Below are 20,305 nucleotides of genomic sequence, written 5' to 3'. Positions count from 1 at the left end.
AACTTGGGAAATGTCCTGATGAGACAAATGCTTATGTAATCTTTTCAGGAGTCCAGTCTGTATGTAAGGGAGATGGTCAAGCCTACTTTGGCCTGTTTCTATGACCAGGATGGACGAGTGAGATACTACGCATGCGAGGCTCTGTACAACATAGTCAAAGTGGCCAGAGGATCTGTTCTTCCTTTGTTTAATGATATTTTTGATGGGTTGAGCAAGGTAAATATTCATTTTTAGGGACTTGTTTTCACAAAATGACTCAAGTTAATAATTGGTCCTAGCAAAGACTGTTTAGCATTTTAGCTGCCCTTAGTTGCTATTTACAGAACAAAATACAAAAGATTACTTGCCTCGTGTCTTTATTTTTATAACTGAACTCCTAGAGTAACTTCTGTTTATTTATTTATTTATTTATTTATTTATTTATTTATTTATTTATTTATTTATTTATTTATTTATTTATGCATAAAACAAATAATAAAAACAACAAAATAAAATGTTTTATCTCATTCAGTTTTATAAAAATAATTCAAATTTTAGCTTGTAATAAACAAAAGTTGAATATAAAAATTACATATTTATAATATTTGGATAGATTAATATATTCAATTAATCCATGGCTTTTTGGTCCTATTTAGCTGGCTGCTGACCCTGATCAAAATGTTAAGAATGGATCTGAACTTTTAGATCGTCTAGTGAAGGTAAAACATATCAGCTAATAGTGGAATGATGTCAGAACTTGAAAAGTCAAGTATAGACTTTTGATACCACTTGGTGTCATGCTAAACAATAAAAGTGGCTTTTCAGATAAAAAAATTCACTCAAAAGTTATGGTCATTATGTGGTTTTAAAGTAAAAAGTAGAATGATATTATATTTCAATTCAACTTAATGAGTAGAATTTTAAAACATCATTCCTGTTTTGCAAGCAAAGCTTTTTTTTTTTAGATATAATAATGCCATTTTGTTCAGATTTAATTAGCAATAACCATAGATTTATTTTCTAATTTGTCTCAGGACATTGTCACAGAGAGTAGTTCATTTGACCTGGTGTCTTTCATGCCATTGTTGAGAGATAGAATTTACGTGAGGAATGCATTCGCACGACAATTTCTGGTGTCTTGGGTGAGTTAAGGCTTTGCAATACAAAGTTTGATATATTTCTGAATGAAGTCTGTTTTACTTTCAAAAATGAGCTATTTTGTACATAATATTATAGAGAATAAAATTAATCATCTTGATAAAATTCCTTTTTTGATCCAAAACAATTGTCTTGAATCATATGTAGTGACATGCTAAAATGAACATAGTAACATAACTGGAAACATTATCCATGATCTGGTAAAGCCTAAAAGTTAGGCTAAAACAGTTTTATGTGCAAATGATACAAGAATGATATGTTAAAGAAAAAAGGTACATAGCCCAAGTAAGCAAACGACAGATTTTTAACATGTATATTTTAGATTTCTACTCTTGATGCAGTGCCAGATATAGAAATGATTGTCTTTCTGCCTGAGATTCTAGACGGACTTTTCAACATTCTTGGGGATGAAAATGATGAAATAAGAAAAATGTAAGTCTGGGATTTTATCTTTCAGATTGAACTCATCTTCACTGGTAATGATTTCTTAAAGGATAAAAAAAATTGATATTTATCTTTATAAAATATTTTTAACAAATCACTACTAGGTATTTACGACAAAAAGTGAATAACTTTTGAATATATTGTTAAGTTAAATTATTATGCATATTTTGTGTATATTGATCTCTATTTGCAGAAGCCGATTCGTCATTATGATTGCAATTGTTAACTCATATTAACAGTAACTCTTGTAGATAGATAAATGTTAGTACTACTAACTTAGTAGTGATTAAAAAAAATTCCCATTTGGCAGAGATGGTCACATCACTGGGAAAATTTATCAATTTATTTGTCTGAGGCTCTTACCAAGACCCAAATCAAATTAAAATCTGAGCCTGGTACCCTATAAATAATGATATTTACAAATCTTATCTTAGGCCCCATTCAGTATAGGGGACTAACTAGTGTTGGGGTCAAATATAGCCGACCCACTGGAATACTTCTCTTTGGGATGTCTATTCAGTGTCCAGTAGCTTTGTAGTGGGTTGCCATATCTGACCCTAGGACTAGTTGGTCCCCTATTCTCAATGGGGCCTTATTGTTATTTAGGTGTGAGGCCTGCTTGGGCGAGTTCCTACAAGGTATTCACAAGGAGCGGTCCAAAGCAGATTTTGCTGCCATGGCCAATGTACTTGTCATGCACAGTCAATCAAAAGGTAAGACTTAATGCATTATTTATCAGAACAAATGTTATGTAACAGAGAAAAAGAAAGAAACTAAAGCGAGATTTGTCTGAGTGTTTACAGTATTTCTTTGTTTAAGCATTGCTGAGCATTATCTGTTTACAGCAACAGCATGTTTTATTTATTTATTTATTTTTATTTATTTATTTATTGTGAGCACATTTTCACATTTTCAAAACCCATGACTAAAATATCACAATTTATACAAAAAGAACAACACAAAACAGTTTATAAAGTGTATGGTTTTCCAATTTCTTTCAGACCCCCTTATACAACACACTGCCCTGTTGTGGCTGAAGGATTTCTTGCAGCTCTCTGGGAGAGTTATACTGCCCTATGCCTCAGGTATCATTACAGCAGTACTGCCTTGCCTGGCCTACGATGCCAGTAGAAAAAATATCCTTGCTGGTCTTGATGGGGGATTGGTATAAGATGGACTGGAGGGATTATGTGTGGGTGTTGGAAAGAAAGGTGCATGGGGGTGGGGTATTTTCGGAAAGCCTCTCATGCACACACACACACACACACACACACACACATATGCACTTCTGCATGCACGTGTACAACAGACATCTCCCCCCCCCTTCCCGGCTCCTCAGCTTTGGTAGTTTTCCTCCACCTCTTCTGTCCCCAAGAAAAAAGGCATATAATCAAGTTTAAGATTTCTGATTTTTATGTACAGACACAGATGTGTCTGTACATATAGCCATCACCTGCGTCTGTCGTCGCCGTCGCCGTCGCCAGCGCCGTGCACTTTCCTTGTAAACACGATAAGTGGAGGGCAGTTTTACTTTTTGGCTTTATATTTACAGAGCTGATGAATATTCATAAAACGCAGGTCAAGTTCGAAAATCAGCATGATCGGGCCATTATTGTAGAAGTTATGCTGTTTTTTCAATTTTCAGCATATATGTAACCCTGTAAACACATTTTAAGGAAATCCGTTAGGCCTGTTGTCATGAAACTCACAGGAGTAATTGATCTTACTATAACACAGGTCAAGTTCGAAAATCGGCATGATCGGGCCACTATTTTAGTAGTTATGCTGTTTTTTTCATTTTTCAGCATATATGCAACACTGTAAACACAATATAAGAAAGACAGATAGGCCAATTGTCATTAAACTCACAGGAGTGGTCAATCTTACTAAAACGCAGGTTGAGTTCGAAAATCAGCATAATCGGGCCATTATTTTAGAAGTTATGCTGTTTTTTCACATTTCCTCAGATTCAATTCTTAGGCATGTTAACAGTCTTATTATTTTACTAATAAGATACATAAAAGTGTTTGTTTGACATTTCCTGCATCTTTACAACATTGTTAGTTGATTATGAAAAAATGATGGTAAACTTGTTATCGTGTATTGTGTAATAAAGTGTCAAAAATGGAAATAAACTCATATCATTGCAGTTTGTCAGATTCAATCATTCACTATGTTCAGAATCTCAGAATGGATGAAATTGGACATTTAACACTATTCTATTGATATTTTTCCCATCTCATCAATTTTCTTAGTTGATCATATAAAAATTGCAGTAAACTGTTTATTTTGTTTTATGTTAAAAAAGTGTTAAAAATGGAAATAAACCCATGTCAGAACAGTGCTGTCTTGTTTCACATTTCCTCAGATTCAATTCTTAGGCATGTTAACAGTCTCAATATTTAACTAATAAGACATGTAAAAGTGTTTGGTTGACATTTCCTGCATCTTTACAACATTATTAGTTGATTACGTAAAAATGATGGTAAACTTGTTATCGTGTATTGTGTAATAAAGTGTCAAAAATGGAAATAAACTCATATCATTGCAGTTTGTCAGATTCAATCATTCACTCTGTTCAGAATCTCAGAATGGAGGAAATTGGACATTTAACACTGTTGTATTGATATTTTTCCCATCTCATCAATTTTCTTAGTTGATCGTATAAAAATGGCAGTAACCTGTTAATTTTGTTTTATGTTAAAAAAAATTGTTAAAAATGAAAAAAAAAAAACATTTCAGAACATTGCTGTCTTTGTTTACATTTTGGCATTTTCAAGTTGTGACTTTGAAGTTCCATGGGCCTGAAGACCTTTGCTAGTCACATTTTCTGAATATCCATGATACTAATATTTTATTATTAAAAATTGATGGTCATTATGCTGTTAAACATTATGTAATATTGCATCAAAATTTGAAAAAAATCTATTTTGGGCACTGCTCCCATGATGACCATTTAAGAAAAACCATGTCACTTACTGTTCTCAAACAGTACAGTAAATAAGTACAGATGTGTCTGTACATATTGCCATCACCTGCGTCTGTCGTCGTCGCTGTCACTGTCGCTGGCGCCGTGCACTTTTGATGTAAACACGATAAGTGGAAGGCAGTTTTACTTTTTGGCTGTATATTTACAGAGCTGATGAATATTCATAAAATGCAGGTCAAGTTCGAAAATCAGCATGATCGGGCCATTATTGTAGAAGTTATGCTGTTTTTTCACTTTTCAGCATATATGCAACACTGTAAACACATTTCAAGGAAAACCGATAGGCCTGTTGTCATGAAACTCACAGGAGTAATTAATCTTACTATAACACAGGTCAAGTTCGAAAATCGGCATGATCGGGCCACTATTTTAGTAGTTATGCTGTTTTTCTTTTTTTCAGCATATATGCAACACTGTAAACACAATATACGAAAAACAGATAGGCCAATTGTCATTAAACTCACAGGAGTGGTCATTCCTGCTAAAACACAGGTTGAGTTAAAAAATCAGCATAATCGGGCCATTATTTTAAAGAAATGCCATTTTTTCACATTTCCTCAGATTAAATTCTTAGGCATGTTAACAGTTTCAATTTTTAATTAATAAGATACGTAAAAGTGTTTGTTTGGCATTTCCTGCATCTTTCCAACATCATTACTTGATTATGTAAAAATGATGGTAAACTTGTTATCGTGTATTGTGTAATAAAGTTTCAAAAATGGAAATAAATTCATCATTGCAGTTTGTCAGATTCAATCATTCACTATGTTCAGAATCTCAGAATGGAAGAAATTGGACATTTAACACTGCTCTATTAATATTTTTCCCATCTCATCAATTCTCTTAGTTGATCATATAAAAACGGTAGTAAACTGTTAATTTTGTTTTATGTTAAAAAAAATTGTTAAAACTGGAAAAAAAAAACATTTCAGAACATTGCTGTCTTGTTTTAGCATTATTATAACACTGATAACACGATAAGTGAAAAACCTTTTTATTTTTTGGCTTGAAACTTACAAAACTGATGAATATTCATAACATGCAGGTCAAGTTTGAAAATCAGAGCTATCGGGTCAATTTTATGGAAGTTATGCTGTTTTTATGTACAGACACAGATGTGTCTGTACATATAGCCATCATCTGCGTCTGTCGTCGCCGTCGCTGTCCCTGTCGCCGTTGGTGTGCACTTTAACCGTAAACATGATAAGTGAAAAACCATTTTACTTTTTGGCTTGAAAGTTACAGAACTGATGAATATTCATAATACGCCGGTCAAGTTCGAAAATCAGCATCATCGGGCTATTTTTAGGGAAGTTATGCTGTTTTTTCAATTTTTTCAGCATATATGCAACACCGTAAACACGATAAGTGGAAAACCGTTTTACCTTTTGGCTTGAAAGTTACAGAACTGATGAATATTCATAATACGCCGGTCAAGTTCGAAAATCAGCATGATCGGGTCATTTTTAGAGAAGTTATGGTTTTTTTTCACTTTTTTCAGCATATATGCAACACCGTAAACACGATAAGTGGAAAACCGTTTTACCTTTTGGCTTGAAAGTTACAGAACTGATGAATATTCATTATACGCCGGTCAAGTTCGAAAATCAGCATGATCGGGTCATTTTTAGGGAAGTTATGCTTTTTTTTCACTTTTTTCAGCAGATATGCAACACCGTAAACACGATAAGTGGAAAACGGTTTCACCTTTTGGTTTGAAACTTACAGAACTGATGAGTATTAATAATACGCAGGTCAAGTTCGAAAATCAGCATGATAGAGCCACTTTTATGGAAGTTATGCTACTTTTTCATTCTTTTCAGCATATATGCAACACTGATAACACAATATAAGAAAAACAGATAGGCCAATTGTCACTGTACTCACAGGAGTGGTCAATCTTACTAAAACATAGGTTGAGTATGAAAATCAGCATAATCGGGCCATTATTTTAGAAGTTATGCTTTTTTTTCACATTTCCTCAGATTCAATTCTTAGGCATGTTAATAGTCTCATTGTTGAACTAATAAGATACATAAAAGTGTTTGTTTGACATTTCCTGCATCTTTACAACATTGTCAGTTGATTATGTAAAAATGATGGTAAGTTTGTTATCGTGTATTGTGTGATGAAGTGTCAAAAATGGAAATAAACACATATCATTGCAGTTTGTCATATTCAATCATCCACTATGTTCAGAATCTCAGAATGGAGGAAATTGGACATTTAACACTGTTCTATTGACAATTTTCCCATCTCATCAATTTTCTTAGTTGGTCATATAAAAATGGCAGTTAACAGTTAATTTTGTTTTATGTTAAAAAAGTGTTAAAAATGGAAATAAACCCATTTCAGAACAGTGCTGTCTTGTTTACATTTTGGCATTTTCAAGATGTGACTTTGAAGTTCCATGGTCCTGAAGACCTTTGCTAGTCACATTTTCTGAATATCTATGATAGTAATATTTTATTATTAAAAATTGATGGTCATTATGCTGTTAAACATTATGTAATATTGTATCAAAATTTGAGGAAACCCCTATTTTGGGCACTGCTCCCATGATGACCATTTAAAGAAAATCATGTCACTCACTGTTCTCAAACTTACAGGAAAGAAACATGGGACTAAAATATAGCTTCAGTAGGCAATGCAGTCTGTTTGGTAAATTTTTCTGGCAATTAAACAGTTTTTTTGTGAAAATTTAATTTTTCACTTATTGGCATTTTCAAGGTGTGACTTAGAACTTCCACGGGCTTGAAGACCTTTGCTAGTCACATTTTCTGAATATCCATGATACTAATATTTTATTATTAAAAATTGATGGTCATTATGCTGTTAAACATTATGTAATGTTGCATCAAAATAGAAGAAAACACAATTTTTGGTGTTGCTTCCATGATGACCATTATGGGAAAACCATGTTACTTATGACTGTCAAACTTTCATAAAAGAAACACAGGACTAAAATGCAGCCTGAGTTGGAAAAGCAGTCTAATTAGCTTCTTTTTCTGGAAGTTATACATTTTAGTGAAATATTCATTATTATCTTTTTGGCATATTCATTGTGGGACTCAGAACTCCCATGGACATGAAGCCGAATGGTAATCAAATTTTCTACATGTCCTTGCTAATTATAGTCAATAATCAAAAATTGGTGATAATTATTCTATAATTTATTATGTAATGTTACATCAAAATTGACAAAAATCTTTTTGCACTGCTACTGCAAATATTATGAAAAGAAAACTGTGCTACTTATTATTATTTTTAACATACAAGTATGATTTTTAGGATCGGCATGCAGTTCAAATTAGAAAGCCAGGTCAATTGGGTTATCATTTATTATTGAATTTTATGCAATTTTGTGTGAAATTTCATTTTTCTCATTCTGGCACTTTCTAAGTATAAACTTGAACTCTGATGGGCCTGAAGCCTTATGCTTTTACTTTCGTTGGTGTTACCTGTTGTGCATAATTAAAATTTGATGTTGACTGTGCAGTTAAACATAATGTATTATTGCATCAGAATTGGTAGTCTCCTATTTTGTGCATTATTGTTTTGTGCTTTTCTTAAGTTGTGACTTATGGGCCTGAAAGACCTTTGAGAGGGTCAGTCTGTAAATTTCCCTTGGGTATCACTTAGCTAATTTCAGTGTTATAAAGTAATTTGCCTAATTAATGGGCCATTAAATGAGATTACATAAAGCACACTTGTTGATATTTCCCTGTAAACTCCCATAGGTTAAGCTCTCTGCTAGATTAATAATAAGGAAGCAGTGATAATTATGCAGGTGAATTTTGTTTAATATTGCAAATAAGCTTTTAATATATATATATATCAAACTCAAAGATTAAAAGTTTGAATAGCAGCTTCATTGGAATTATATTTACCTCTGCCAAGGAGGTTATATTTTCACCCCTGTTTGTCATCAACATAACTCAAAAAGTTATGGACCGATTTTGCTGAAATTTTCAGGAACTGTCAGAAGTGGGCCAAAGAGGACAATAATCAATAATAATCAACAATTGCTACCTTGGCAGAGGTCTGCACTCTCGGAGCGCTTTTCTAGTTTTGTTATGTTTTCCTTTATAATTTTTTCTCAAACACTTGCATTTGTGACTTTTAACTCTCATCCACCTGAGGCTCTGACATTTCTGTATTTCCACATAAGCAGTTGTATTGTTTTTTATGTCTTTGAACATTATGTTACTTATGTAATATTGTTTTATGCACTGTCATCATTTTTCAAATATTGAGACTTTCATCATGTGAATTTGAACTCATGGTCCTGAAACTGTATTCTTATTGAAAGGGTAGATTGAGACCATCTTCTGGGTCTTCTGGAAGACAGTCAGGTTATTAAGTTTATATTGCCTGGTATCTATTTTTTCTTCTGTTGGAAGACCATCAAAATGGAGGATGGATCAAAATAGATACTTTGGAATACTGTCAGAAAATATCTCTGGGTCCGCTCATGTTATTGACCATTTTACCTGTTGTGCATGATTAAAATTCAGTGTTGACTGACAGTGCTATTATAAGCATTATTTATTATTGCATCAAAATTGACAAAATGACCTATTTTGCATCTTTGTTTTCTGTTTTTTGTCTGTACATTTGACAGCTTTGCTGCCTTGTTTCCTTTGGAGTTGATTTTCTCAAAGTAGTTGCTCAATGATAAAGAGTCTTAACGTTATTACTAGTGAATACACTTTATTATGTGGTACACTTTAATTGTCTTTCTCATACTCATTTTTGTACAAGAAAATGTTTTTTCTTAACTAAAATACATACCCTAGAAGTTGCAAAGATTGTCAACTCCAACATGATCAGTTTGATAGCTGCAGAGGCTGACGCGGGAGCCCAGTCCGCAGAGCAAAAAGTGCATTCCACGGGCGGAAAAGATGAAGTGAAAGAGGGAACAAAGTCTGAAACAGAGTCTGCTGCTACAAAAGTGGCCACAAGAACTGGGTAAGAACTTGGATTAAGGAGTCAGATCAAATAATTGAAGATATTGTATCTCTAATGTTTGTTTGATATTTTGGAAATGTTTGTCCATCATGTTGCTGTATCCATTTATTACTGTACTTTTTGTTTCAATGTGATAATTGCAGTAAAATGCAGTTTCTTATATAGATATTTTGCTAAAACTGTAATTTGGAAAATTGCTTTTATTACCATTCTGTGTGATACTGTGCCCTAGCTTACAATACTATGAATTATTATCACAATAAATGCAATTGTTGCTTTCATGCAGCATTAACTTTATATGTAATCTGCTTTTTAAACCCTTAATCAGATGATATTTTGAACCCTTATTGTTGGCAGCCTGTCACTATTTCTGATTCACGATGAACCTTTCACCCTGAGATAATTATCTAAGATTTGTACATGTTTTTATCCAAAAGATAAGAAAAAAAGCACAGATGATAACCATGCAGTCATTGTCCTCACCCAGCAGCAACACCATTTTGCTTTGGGAATTATGGGTAACGCCAGAGGTAGTGGTTTCCGAAACCCTGGGTGTTACTGGAAATTGCAGACACAATTAAATATAGAGAGTACTTTCCAGTAATACTTTGAATTGCACAGGTTATTCAGGGGTGAAATTTTTCCAACTGTCGTGGATTTCTGACTCTTTGGGAGCCAAAAATATCATTGGCTGAGGTGGCCCCCTGAACCCCTCACCACATTGTCACTAAATGACAGTTTCATCCCTTGTAATTAAACTCTGTAACACAGGGTGCTGATTTTTTCTATATAATTATGCATTTGATTTCTAACATGATCTCTGCTTCTCCTCCCTCTCTGCCCCACCCTCTCTGAATAGTGTGTTCACATTCAGTAAGGTTCAGGGTGTCAGTGATGACCTCTTGCTGGACGTCGGCGCCGTGGTCCGAGTGCTGATGAAGTATCTGTCCCATGAGGCCATAGCCACCAGAGAGGCTTCGCTACGTTGGATTTATCACCTCCTGCAGAAAACACCAGAGAAGGTATTAGTCTTAAGGTTTTCAGTTTTTGAAGCTTTTGGTTTTTGAGTTAGCAAGCAGTGATGATGTTAAAGTAATAAATTTTGATTTTGTAAGTTTGACTAGAATAGGCATGGTCATCATACAGGGTACATGAAATGTGCTACAAATTCACTGTCCAGCATAAAAAAAGAAGTTAACAATAACAAGGGTGCATATGAATTAAATAAATATGCATATTGTCTAAATTTGTGTAGTTTAGTAAATGTTTTATCTGTATACTATAACATCATCATTACAGATGTTTTGCTTTGTGGATGACTTCTTTCCATTGCTGATGAAAACACTGTCTGATCCATCAGATGAGGTAAGCTGTTGTTTTTATCATAAACATTAACTAAATTTTCCCAAGTTTATGTACTTCAATTCTCAACTTCAGTTACACTATACAGTATATATAGTTATCTCAAGTGAAGTTAATTAATTTAAACCTGGTAACTAAAACCATGATCCGTGACTCATTTCTTACCAAGTTTTATGTTTAAAGACACATTAGCATGTCAAACATAACACCCAAGTCTTGTTTTTATTTTTTCTAGCTCTTAACTGTCTCAAGCTTATTAAAATGATATGTCAGTGTATCTCATTGCTTATGTCTTTAAGGCTTCGTTCACATGGAAAGTCTATTTTCTAAAAATCTATTTTCTGTTCGCGGTATCTTATGATCACGGTCTGTGCCCTGAATATCCCGCAGCGTAATTACTGGCAGCGCGAGCCAGTTTCTTATAGTAACTTATAGTAACTGGCTCGCGCTGCCAGTAATTACGCCGCGGGACATTCAGGGCACAGACCGTGATCACAAGATATACCGCGAATAAAAAATAGATTTTTTAGAAAATAGACTTTCCATGTGAACGAAGCCTAATTGTCTGAAATCTCCTTCCAGGTTGTCCTGCTGGACCTAGAGGTCCTGACCGAAGTTTCCTCCAACCCCGCGGGTAATAATATCACGCTGAACTACGAAGAGATGGGACTGCCCAGCCAGGCCAAGGTGACCAAACCCACGGGACTGAGTGCTTACTTTGTGAAATTTATGGTCATTTTGCTGGACTCTTTCAACAAGGACAAGCAGCTGCTAGAGGACAGGGGGTCATTTATTATAAGGTTGTGAAGATTTGTAGTACGTGTGCAGTTGAAAAGTTGTCTCATGTTTTGAGACGCGTAGGTTGTAATTGTTTTGTGTATGTGCATGATGATTTTAAGGCAAAGTTGTAGAAAAATTTTTTTGCTTTAGTGATACACAGAACCTTTTTAATTCAATATTTCGTCTACACCAAGTACAGGAACCTAAACATACATATAAATCAAATAATTTAATTTAATTAATAAAGTTGTTGCATTATACTTCTTGCATAGCTCAGGAATTGTTCATTTGCATATATCTCTCTCAATGACTTTAGTCACCAACCTGTTGGTTGTCAGCCAGTACTCAGTTTACAGTCTTGTTTAATTTTTCATCACTCAGTAGATACTTCCTTCAAAGTAATGGAGTTTTATTAAATAGTATTTTGCTCTTTCAGGCAGCTGTGTCTGATGTTGAATGCAGAGGCCATCTACAGAAGTTTCTCCGAGATTCTTCTTCACGAGAATGATCTCCGCTTTGCTTGTCACATGGTGCAGACACTGAACATCATCTTACTTACCTCAACAGAGCTTTTTGATCTGAGGAATTTACTCAAGGATTTAAAAAATGAAGTATGTGGATTGTTTGTTAATTCAGTTTTTGAAATCCATCAGCTGTGATAAACTCATTTTCTTTCTGCATTTCTTCTTGGAAAGTTTTTCCCTATTCATTCTGTCATTCTGAATATTTATCTCCTCCAAGGAAGTTATGTTTTCACCCCTGTTTGTTTGTTTGTTTGTTTGTTTGTCTGTCTGTCTTTCTGTCTGCCTGTCATCCACATAACTCAAAACAGTTATTTGAGTCTGTAATTTTTCTGTCCTAGAAAATTGCAGGGATGAGATTTTTCTGACTATTGGCAGAATTCCCACTTTTTGAGAGTCAAAAATATTAGCCTCCCCGAACTCCTAGACCCACATCATATTTTTTTTTACTTTGTCACTAAATGGCAGTCTAATCCCTGAAGTCATTCCCCTTTTGCTATTTATATCATTTTATCACCTTTCTTTGCTATTACAGGAAATATAAACAATTTTTATTAATGTTGTTATTATTATTATTATTATTATTATTATTATTTATTTTCCAGGAGAGTTGTTCCCTGTTCTGCTGTCTGTATCACACATGGTGCCATAGCCCTGTTGCCACTGTCTCACTGTGCTTCCTGACACAGAACTATGAACATGCCTCAAATGTACTTCTACTGTTGTATCCTTGCCTTTGAAGATTTTTTTATGAAATCTATGTCAGGATACTAATGATATTTATTCACCACCATGTAACAGTTTCCATTTATAAGAGTTTTTAAAAATAAGTCTATTTCTTGTTAAATTATTTCTCTTTGCTCAGTGCAATTTATTTGTAATTTTAGTTTTGTGTGCAATAAGTTAAGGACATAAGTTGTTGATTTCATGGGCAAAAGAGAGAGGATTGAAAGGGGAAAATTGCTGTTTAGGATTTATATATTCCTTAACTCTATTTAAAGTGGTGATGTGGAGGTGACGGTGGAATTCCTGGCAGAAATTGACAAACTGGTGCAATTAATTGAATCCCCAATATTTACATGTAAGTATACTTCAAACTGGTTAAACACTTGCAGTTTCTTTCAGGTGTATTAAAAAAGGTGTAAAAGTCCATTTTTGATGGATCAAAAGTGAAAATTTATCATATGTGATCCCTTCTTGTAGTTCTTTGACTCCAGATGTTAATTATGTAAACAACTCAACTAAATCTGGTGCTCGATTCTCAGTCTATAAGTCCTGCCGATGTTACTGTCACTTAGAGATAGTTTTTTTATCATTAGTATTATTATTATTATTATCATTATTTGCAGACCTTCGCCTCCAGTTGTTAGACCCTCAACTCAACCAGTCTCTGATCACAAGTTTGTATGCCCTGTTAATGCTTCTGCCGCAGGGGGACGCCTTCAGAACGCTACGCCATCGCCTGGAGTGTGTGCCCAGCTTTCAGTACCAGGTGGAAAAGTGGGTATAAAGTCTATTTCTTATTAAAATATTAATTTATATGTTAATATAATATATATGTTGTTGTTGTAAATGTTATTTATGTGTTTGTATGTTTGGTATAATAAAGATTTTATTAGAAAATCTCAAGTATCTTTATGCATTTTATGCAAAAGTATTTGTTTGAACATTGTTACTGCATGTAAATTATTGTTTCTGTTTTAGAAAAACCATAAGTGGAACAAAATCAAAGAAAACAACGAAAAGTATAGACTTTAAGAAACTGCTAGAGATATTTAGAGACACTCAAGAAAAACATAGGATGGCCAAGAAAACTACCAGAAGAAAAGAAACTGCAAGACAGTTAAAAATAGATAAAGTATAGCACCATTTGGTGGTTTATAAAAATAGATAAAGTATAGCACCAGTTTTTATAATATTCTGTGATTGGAGTCCCGCTATAACATTTATTTTTACAACCACTTTAAACTATTTATTTATTTATTTATTTATTTACGTATTTATTTATTTATTTATTTAAGGATGATTACAGCACAAAATGAGCAAAAAACATGACCATGGTAAAAATTAATTCTTTAAAGAAAAAAATCAATTAAAAATTAATTAATACTTAAAGTTTAAAAGCATTTCCATTAAAAGCAGATGCTTACTGAAAGTGAGGTACCTCAAAGAACTATTTATTAATATTATCCAACCAAACTGAACTGATTGAATATAAATGGCTATGGTTGTACATTGGGATGTAACTATCAGTGGTAACTTGATTGTGGGGTATTCTCATTCCTTATTGTAAGGGAATTTGAGGCCTTTGGATTTTCTTTTTTAATTTATGCATTTATATTGAACTAAATTGATTTTTTTTCTTTGTTTTGTGAAGTCCAATGTTTTCTACTGAATTATTTGCTTTGTATGAATTCTTAAGTTCCTTTTCTTGGTGTGGCTGAATGTAGGTTGATGTTGTAAATGTCTCAAGTGCTGGTGACGACACGGGCTCAGTCTGGCATAATTAACTATGGCTTCCAGGCCATAGCATTGTAAAGCTTCCAGGTCTTCTAAGTGGATAATTAATATAATAAAGTGAATGTGCACAAAGTGTATGTTAAGTGCAATAGTTTTATTTATTTATTTATTTATTTATCAATTTTTTATTGCAAAGGTCAATATGTATAATGAAATATGTGTGAATGCAAAACCATTAGTTCGTGTTCAATTTTTAAGGACATATTCTACCTTGACTGGTGTACATTTTTATGTACAGACACAGATGTGTCTGTACATATTGCCATCACCTGCGTCTGTCGTCGCCGATGCCGATGCCGATGCCGATGCCGATGGCGATGCCGTCGCCGTGCACTTTCACTGTAAACACGATAAGTGGAACACAGTTTTATTTTTATGTACAGACACAGATGTGTCTGTACATATTGCCATCACCTGCGTCTGTCGTCGCCGATGCCGATGCCGATGGCGATGCCGATGGCGATGCCGATGCCGATGCCGTCGCCGTGCACTTTCCTTGTAAACACGATAAGTGGAAGGCAGTTTTACTTTTTGGCTTTATATTTACAGAGCTGATGAATATTCATAAAACGCAGGTCAAGTTCGAAAATCAGCATGATCGGGCCATTATTGTAGAAGTTATGCTGTTTTTTCACTTTTCAGCATATTTTTCACATTTCCTCAGATTCAATTCGTAGGCATGTTAACAGTCTCATTATTAAACTAATAAGATACGTAAAAGTTTTTGTTTGACATTTCCTGCATCTTTACAACATTGTTAGTTGATTTTGTAAAAATGATGGTAAACTTGTTATCATGTATTGTGTAATAAAGTGTCAAAAATGGAAATAAACTCATATCATTGCAGTTTGTCAGATTCAATCATTCACTATGTTCAGAATCTCAGAATGGAAGAAATTGGACATTTAACACTGCTTTATTGATATTTTTCCCATCTCATCAATTTTCTTAGTTGATCATATAAAAATGGCAGTAAACTGTTTATTTTGTTTTATGTTAAAAATTGTTAAAAATGGAAAAAAAAAACATTTCAGAACAGTGCTGTCTTGTTTACATTTTGGCATTTTCAAGTTGTGACTTAGAGGTTCCATGGGCCTGAAGACCTTTGCTAGTCACATTTTCTGAATATCCATGATACTAATATTTTATTATTAAAAATTGATGGTCATTATGCTGTTAAACATTATGTAATATTGCATCAAAATTTGAAAAAAACCTATTTTGGGCACTGCTCCCATGATGACCATTTAAGAAAAACCATGTCACTTACTGTTCTCAAACAGTACAGTAAATATATATAGATGTGTCTGTACATATTGCCATCACCTGCGTCTGTCGTCGCCGTCATCGGCGTCGCCGGTGCCGTGCACTTTCATTGTAAACACGATAAGTGGAAGGCAGTTTTACTTTTGGGCTTTATATTTACAGAGCTGATGAATATTCATAAAACGCAGGTCAAGTTCGAAAATCAGCATGACCGGGCCATTATTGTAGAAGTTATGCTTTTTTTTTCACTTTTCAGCATATATGCAACACTGTAAACACATTCCAAGGAAAACCGATAGGCCTGTTGTCATGAAACTCACAGGAGTAATCTATCTTACTAAAACGCAGGTCAAGTTCAAAAATCAGCTTGATCGGGCCACTATTTTAGTAGTTATGCTGTTTTTTCATTTTTCAGCATATATGCAACACTGTAAACACAATATCAGAAAAACAGATAGGCCAATTGTCATTAAACTCACAGGAGTGGTCAATCTTACTAAAACGCAGGTTGAGTTCGAAAATCAGCATAATCGGGCCATTATTTTAGAAGTTATGCTGTTTTTTCACATTTCCTCAGATTAAATTCTTAGGCATGTTAACAGTCTTATTGTTTTACTAATAAGATACATAAAAGTGTTTGTTTGACATTTCCTGCATCTTTACAACATTGTAAGTTGATTATTTAAAAATGATGGTAAACTTGTTATCGTGTATTGTGTAATAAAGTGTCAAAAATGGAAATAAACTCATATCATTGCAGTTTGTCAGATTCAATCATTAACTATGTTCAGAATCTCAGAATGGAGGAAATTGGACATTTAACACTATTCTATTGATATTTTTCCCATCTCATCAATTTTCTTAGTTGATCATATAAAAATTGCAGTAAACTGTTTATTTTGTTTTATGTTAAAAAATTGTTAAAAATGAAAAAAAAAAATTTCAGAACAGTGCTGTCTTTGTTTACATTTTGGCATTTTCAAGTTGTGACTTTGAAGTTCCATGGGCCTGAAGACCTTTGCTAGTCACATTTTCTGAATACCCATGATACTAATATTTTATTATTAAAATTGATTGTCATTATGCTGTTAAACATTATGTAATATTGCATCAAAATTAAAAAAAAAAAACTATTTTGGGCACTGCTCCCATGATGACCATTTAAGAAAAACCATGTCACTTACTGTTCTCAAACTTACAGGAAAGAAACATGGGACTAAAATACAGTCTGTTTGGTAATTCTTACTGCCAGTTAAACGGTTTCACATATTGGCATTTTCAAAGTGTGACTTTGAAGTTCCACGGTCTTGTTTATTATTGCATCAAAATTGGCAAAATGACCTCTTTTGCATCCTTTTTTCTGTTATTTTGTCTGTACATTTGACAGCTTTGCTGCCTTGTTTGGTTTTATATTTACAGAGCTGATGAATATTCATAAAACGCAGGTCAAGTTCGAAAATCAGCATGATCGGGCCATTATTGTAGAAGTTATGCTGTTTTTTCACTTTTCAGCATATATGCAACCCTGTAAACACATTTTAAGGAAAACCGTTAGGCCTGTTGTCATGAAACTCAGAGAAGTAATCAATCTTTTTAAAACGCAGGTCAAGTCCGAAAATGGGCATGATCGGGCCACTATTTTAGTAGTTATGCTGTTTTTTCCTTTTTTCAGCATATGTGCAACACTGTAAACACAATTTAAGAAAAACAGATGGGCCAATTGTCATTAAACTCACAAGAGTGGTCAATCTTACTAAAACGCAGGTTGAGTTCGAAAATCAGCATAATCGGGCCATTATTTTAGAAGTTATGCTGTTTTTTCACATTTCCTCAGATTCAATTCTTAGGCATGTTAACAGTCTTATTATTTTACTAATAAGATACATTAAAGTGTTTGTTTGACATTTCCTGCATCTTTACAACATTGTTAGTAGATTATGTAAAAATGATGGTAAACTTGTTATCGTGTATTGTGTAATAAAGTGTCAAAAATGGAAATAAACTCATATCATTGCAGTTTGTCAGATTCAATCATTCACTATGTTCAGAATCTCAGAATGGAGGAAATTGGACATTTAACACTATTCTATTGATATTTTCCCATCTCATCAATTATCTTAGTTGATGCTATAAAAATGGCAGTAAACTGTTTATTTTGTTTTATGTTAAAAAAAGTGTTAAAAATGGAAATAAACCCATGTCAGAACAGTGCTGTCTTGTTTCACATTTCCTCAGATTCAATTCTTAGGCATGTTAACAGTCTTATTATTTAACTAATAAGACATGTAAAAGTGTTTGGTTGACATTTCCTGCATCTTTACAACATTATTAGTTGATTATGTAAAAATGATGGTAAACTTGTTATCTTGTATTGTGTAATAAAGTTTCAAAAATGGAAACAAACTCATATCATTGCAGTTTGTCAGATTTAATCATTCACTATGTTCAGAATCTCAGAATGGAGGAAATTGGACATTTAACACTGTTGTATTGATATTTTTCCCATCTCATCAATTTTCTTAGTTGATCGTATAAAAATGGCAGTAACCTGTTAATTTTGTTTTATGTTTAAAAAATTGTTAAAAATGGAAAAAAAAAAAACATTTCAGAACAGTGCTGTCTTGTTTACATTTTGGCATTTTCAAGTTGTGACTTTGAAGTTCCATGGGCCTGAAGACCTTTGCTAGTCACATTTTCTGAATATCCATGATACTAATATTTTATTATTAGAAATTGATGGTCATTATGCTGTTAAACATTATGTAATATTGCATCAAAATTTGAAAAAAATCTATTTTGGGCACTGCTCCCATGATGAGCATTTAAGAAAAACCATGTCACTTACTGTTCTCAAACAGTACAGTAAATATGTACAGATGTGTCTGTACATATTGCCATCACCTGCGTCTGTCGTCGCCGTCGTCACTGTCGCTGGTGCCGTGCACTTTCATTGTAAACACGATAAGTGGAAGGCAATTTTACTTTTTGACTGTATATTTACAGAGCTGATGAATATTCATAAAATGCAGATCAAGTTCGAAAATCAGCATGATCGGGCCACTATTTTAGTAGTTATGCTGTTTTTTCATTTTTCAGCATATATGCAACACTGTAAACACAATATAAGAAAAACAGGCCAATTGTCATTAAACTCACAGGAGTGGTCATTCCTGCTAAAACACAGGTTGAGTTAAAAAAAACAGCATAATCGGGCCATTATTTTAAAAAAATGCCGTTTTTTCACATTTCCTCAGATTCAATTCTTAGGCATGTTAACAGTTTCATTATTTAATTAATAAGATACGTAAAAGTGTTTGTTTGGCATTTCCTGCATCTTTACAACATTATTAGTTGATTATGTAAAAATGATGGTAAACTTGTTATCATGTATTGTGTAATAAAGTTTCAAAAATGGAAATAAACTCATATCATTGCAGTTTGTCAGATTCAATCATTCACTATGTTCAGAATCTCAGAATGGAAGAAATTGGACATTTAACACTGCTCTATTGATATTTTCCCCATCTCATCAATTTTCTTAGTTGATCATATAAAAACGGCAGTAAACTGTTAATTTTGTGTTATGTTAAAAATTATAAAAAATAAAAAAAAAACATTTCAGAACAGTGCTGTCTTGTTTACATTTTGGCATTTTCAAGTTGTGACTTGAAGTTCCATGGGCCTGAAGACCTTTGCTAGTCACATTTTCTGAATATCCATAATACTAATATTTTATTATTAAAATTGATGGTCATTATGCTGTTAAACATTATGTAATATTGCATCAAAATTTGAAAAAAAGTATTTTGGGCACTGCTGCCATGAGGACCATTATGGGAAAATCATGTTACTTATGATTGCCTTACTTTCAATAAAAGAAATACAGGACTTAAATGCAGCCTGAGTTGGAAAAGCAGTCTAATTGGCTTCTTTTTCTGGAAGTTATACATATACAAAGTGTGAACTTGTTACACATTTTACTTACATTGGTATTACCTGTTGAGCATAATTAAAATTTGATGTTGAATTTGCAGTTTAACATAATGTACTTTTGCATCAGAATTGACAGTAGCCTATTTTGTGCATAGTTATTTCCTGTTTTTTGTCTGTACATTTGACAGCTTTGCTGCCTTGTTGTAAATAAAGTCAGTTGTACTAGGTAATCCCAAGTAATCATGAAGTATAATTGATTCCCTGTGAACAGTTGGTACTGTTTACATTGTGTTGAAACAACAGAGAGAAATCTGAACTTTTGTTTATGCCATAAGATATGTGTTTTTCAGTAAAAGATGTTGAAATATGCTGGAGCATGAAA

General features: G+C 33.4%; 1 protein-coding gene across 3 annotated transcripts in view; it reads left to right on the top strand.

The window, feature by feature from the left end:
- The window catches only part of LOC106152413 (protein VAC14 homolog), a 24,399-nt gene extending 4,094 nt beyond the window's left edge, over positions 1-20,305 (top strand). For 2 of the 3 annotated variants that reach the window (XM_087011255.1, XM_087011253.1), the window contains exons 3-17: positions 49-216; positions 636-698; positions 1,014-1,121; positions 1,460-1,569; positions 2,188-2,294; positions 2,583-2,720; positions 9,364-9,541; positions 10,401-10,563; positions 10,841-10,906; positions 11,486-11,703; positions 12,120-12,294; positions 12,810-12,928; positions 13,206-13,285; positions 13,554-13,704; positions 13,909-20,305. In XM_087011255.1, the coding sequence (XP_086867381.1) occupies positions 49-216; positions 636-698; positions 1,014-1,121; positions 1,460-1,569; positions 2,188-2,294; positions 2,583-2,720; positions 9,364-9,541; positions 10,401-10,563; positions 10,841-10,906; positions 11,486-11,703; positions 12,120-12,294; positions 12,810-12,928; positions 13,206-13,285; positions 13,554-13,704; positions 13,909-14,068 (2,004 nt within the window). In that variant the 3' untranslated portion in view covers positions 14,069-20,305. The remainder of the gene's footprint in view (positions 1-48; positions 217-635; positions 699-1,013; positions 1,122-1,459; positions 1,570-2,187; positions 2,295-2,582; positions 2,721-9,363; positions 9,542-10,400; positions 10,564-10,840; positions 10,907-11,485; positions 11,704-12,119; positions 12,295-12,809; positions 12,929-13,205; positions 13,286-13,553; positions 13,705-13,908) is intronic. The other variant, XM_087011254.1, reaches the window with a different exon arrangement.

The sequence above is a fragment of the Lingula anatina genome, chromosome 4 (assembly GCF_051362555.1).
Source record: "Lingula anatina isolate TDL-2025a chromosome 4, LinAna3.0, whole genome shotgun sequence".
Classification (NCBI taxonomy): Eukaryota; Metazoa; Brachiopoda; class Lingulata; order Lingulida; family Lingulidae; genus Lingula; species Lingula anatina.
The sequence above is the reverse complement of the archived record's forward strand: the minus strand, read 5'-3'. Positions and strand labels throughout refer to the sequence as shown.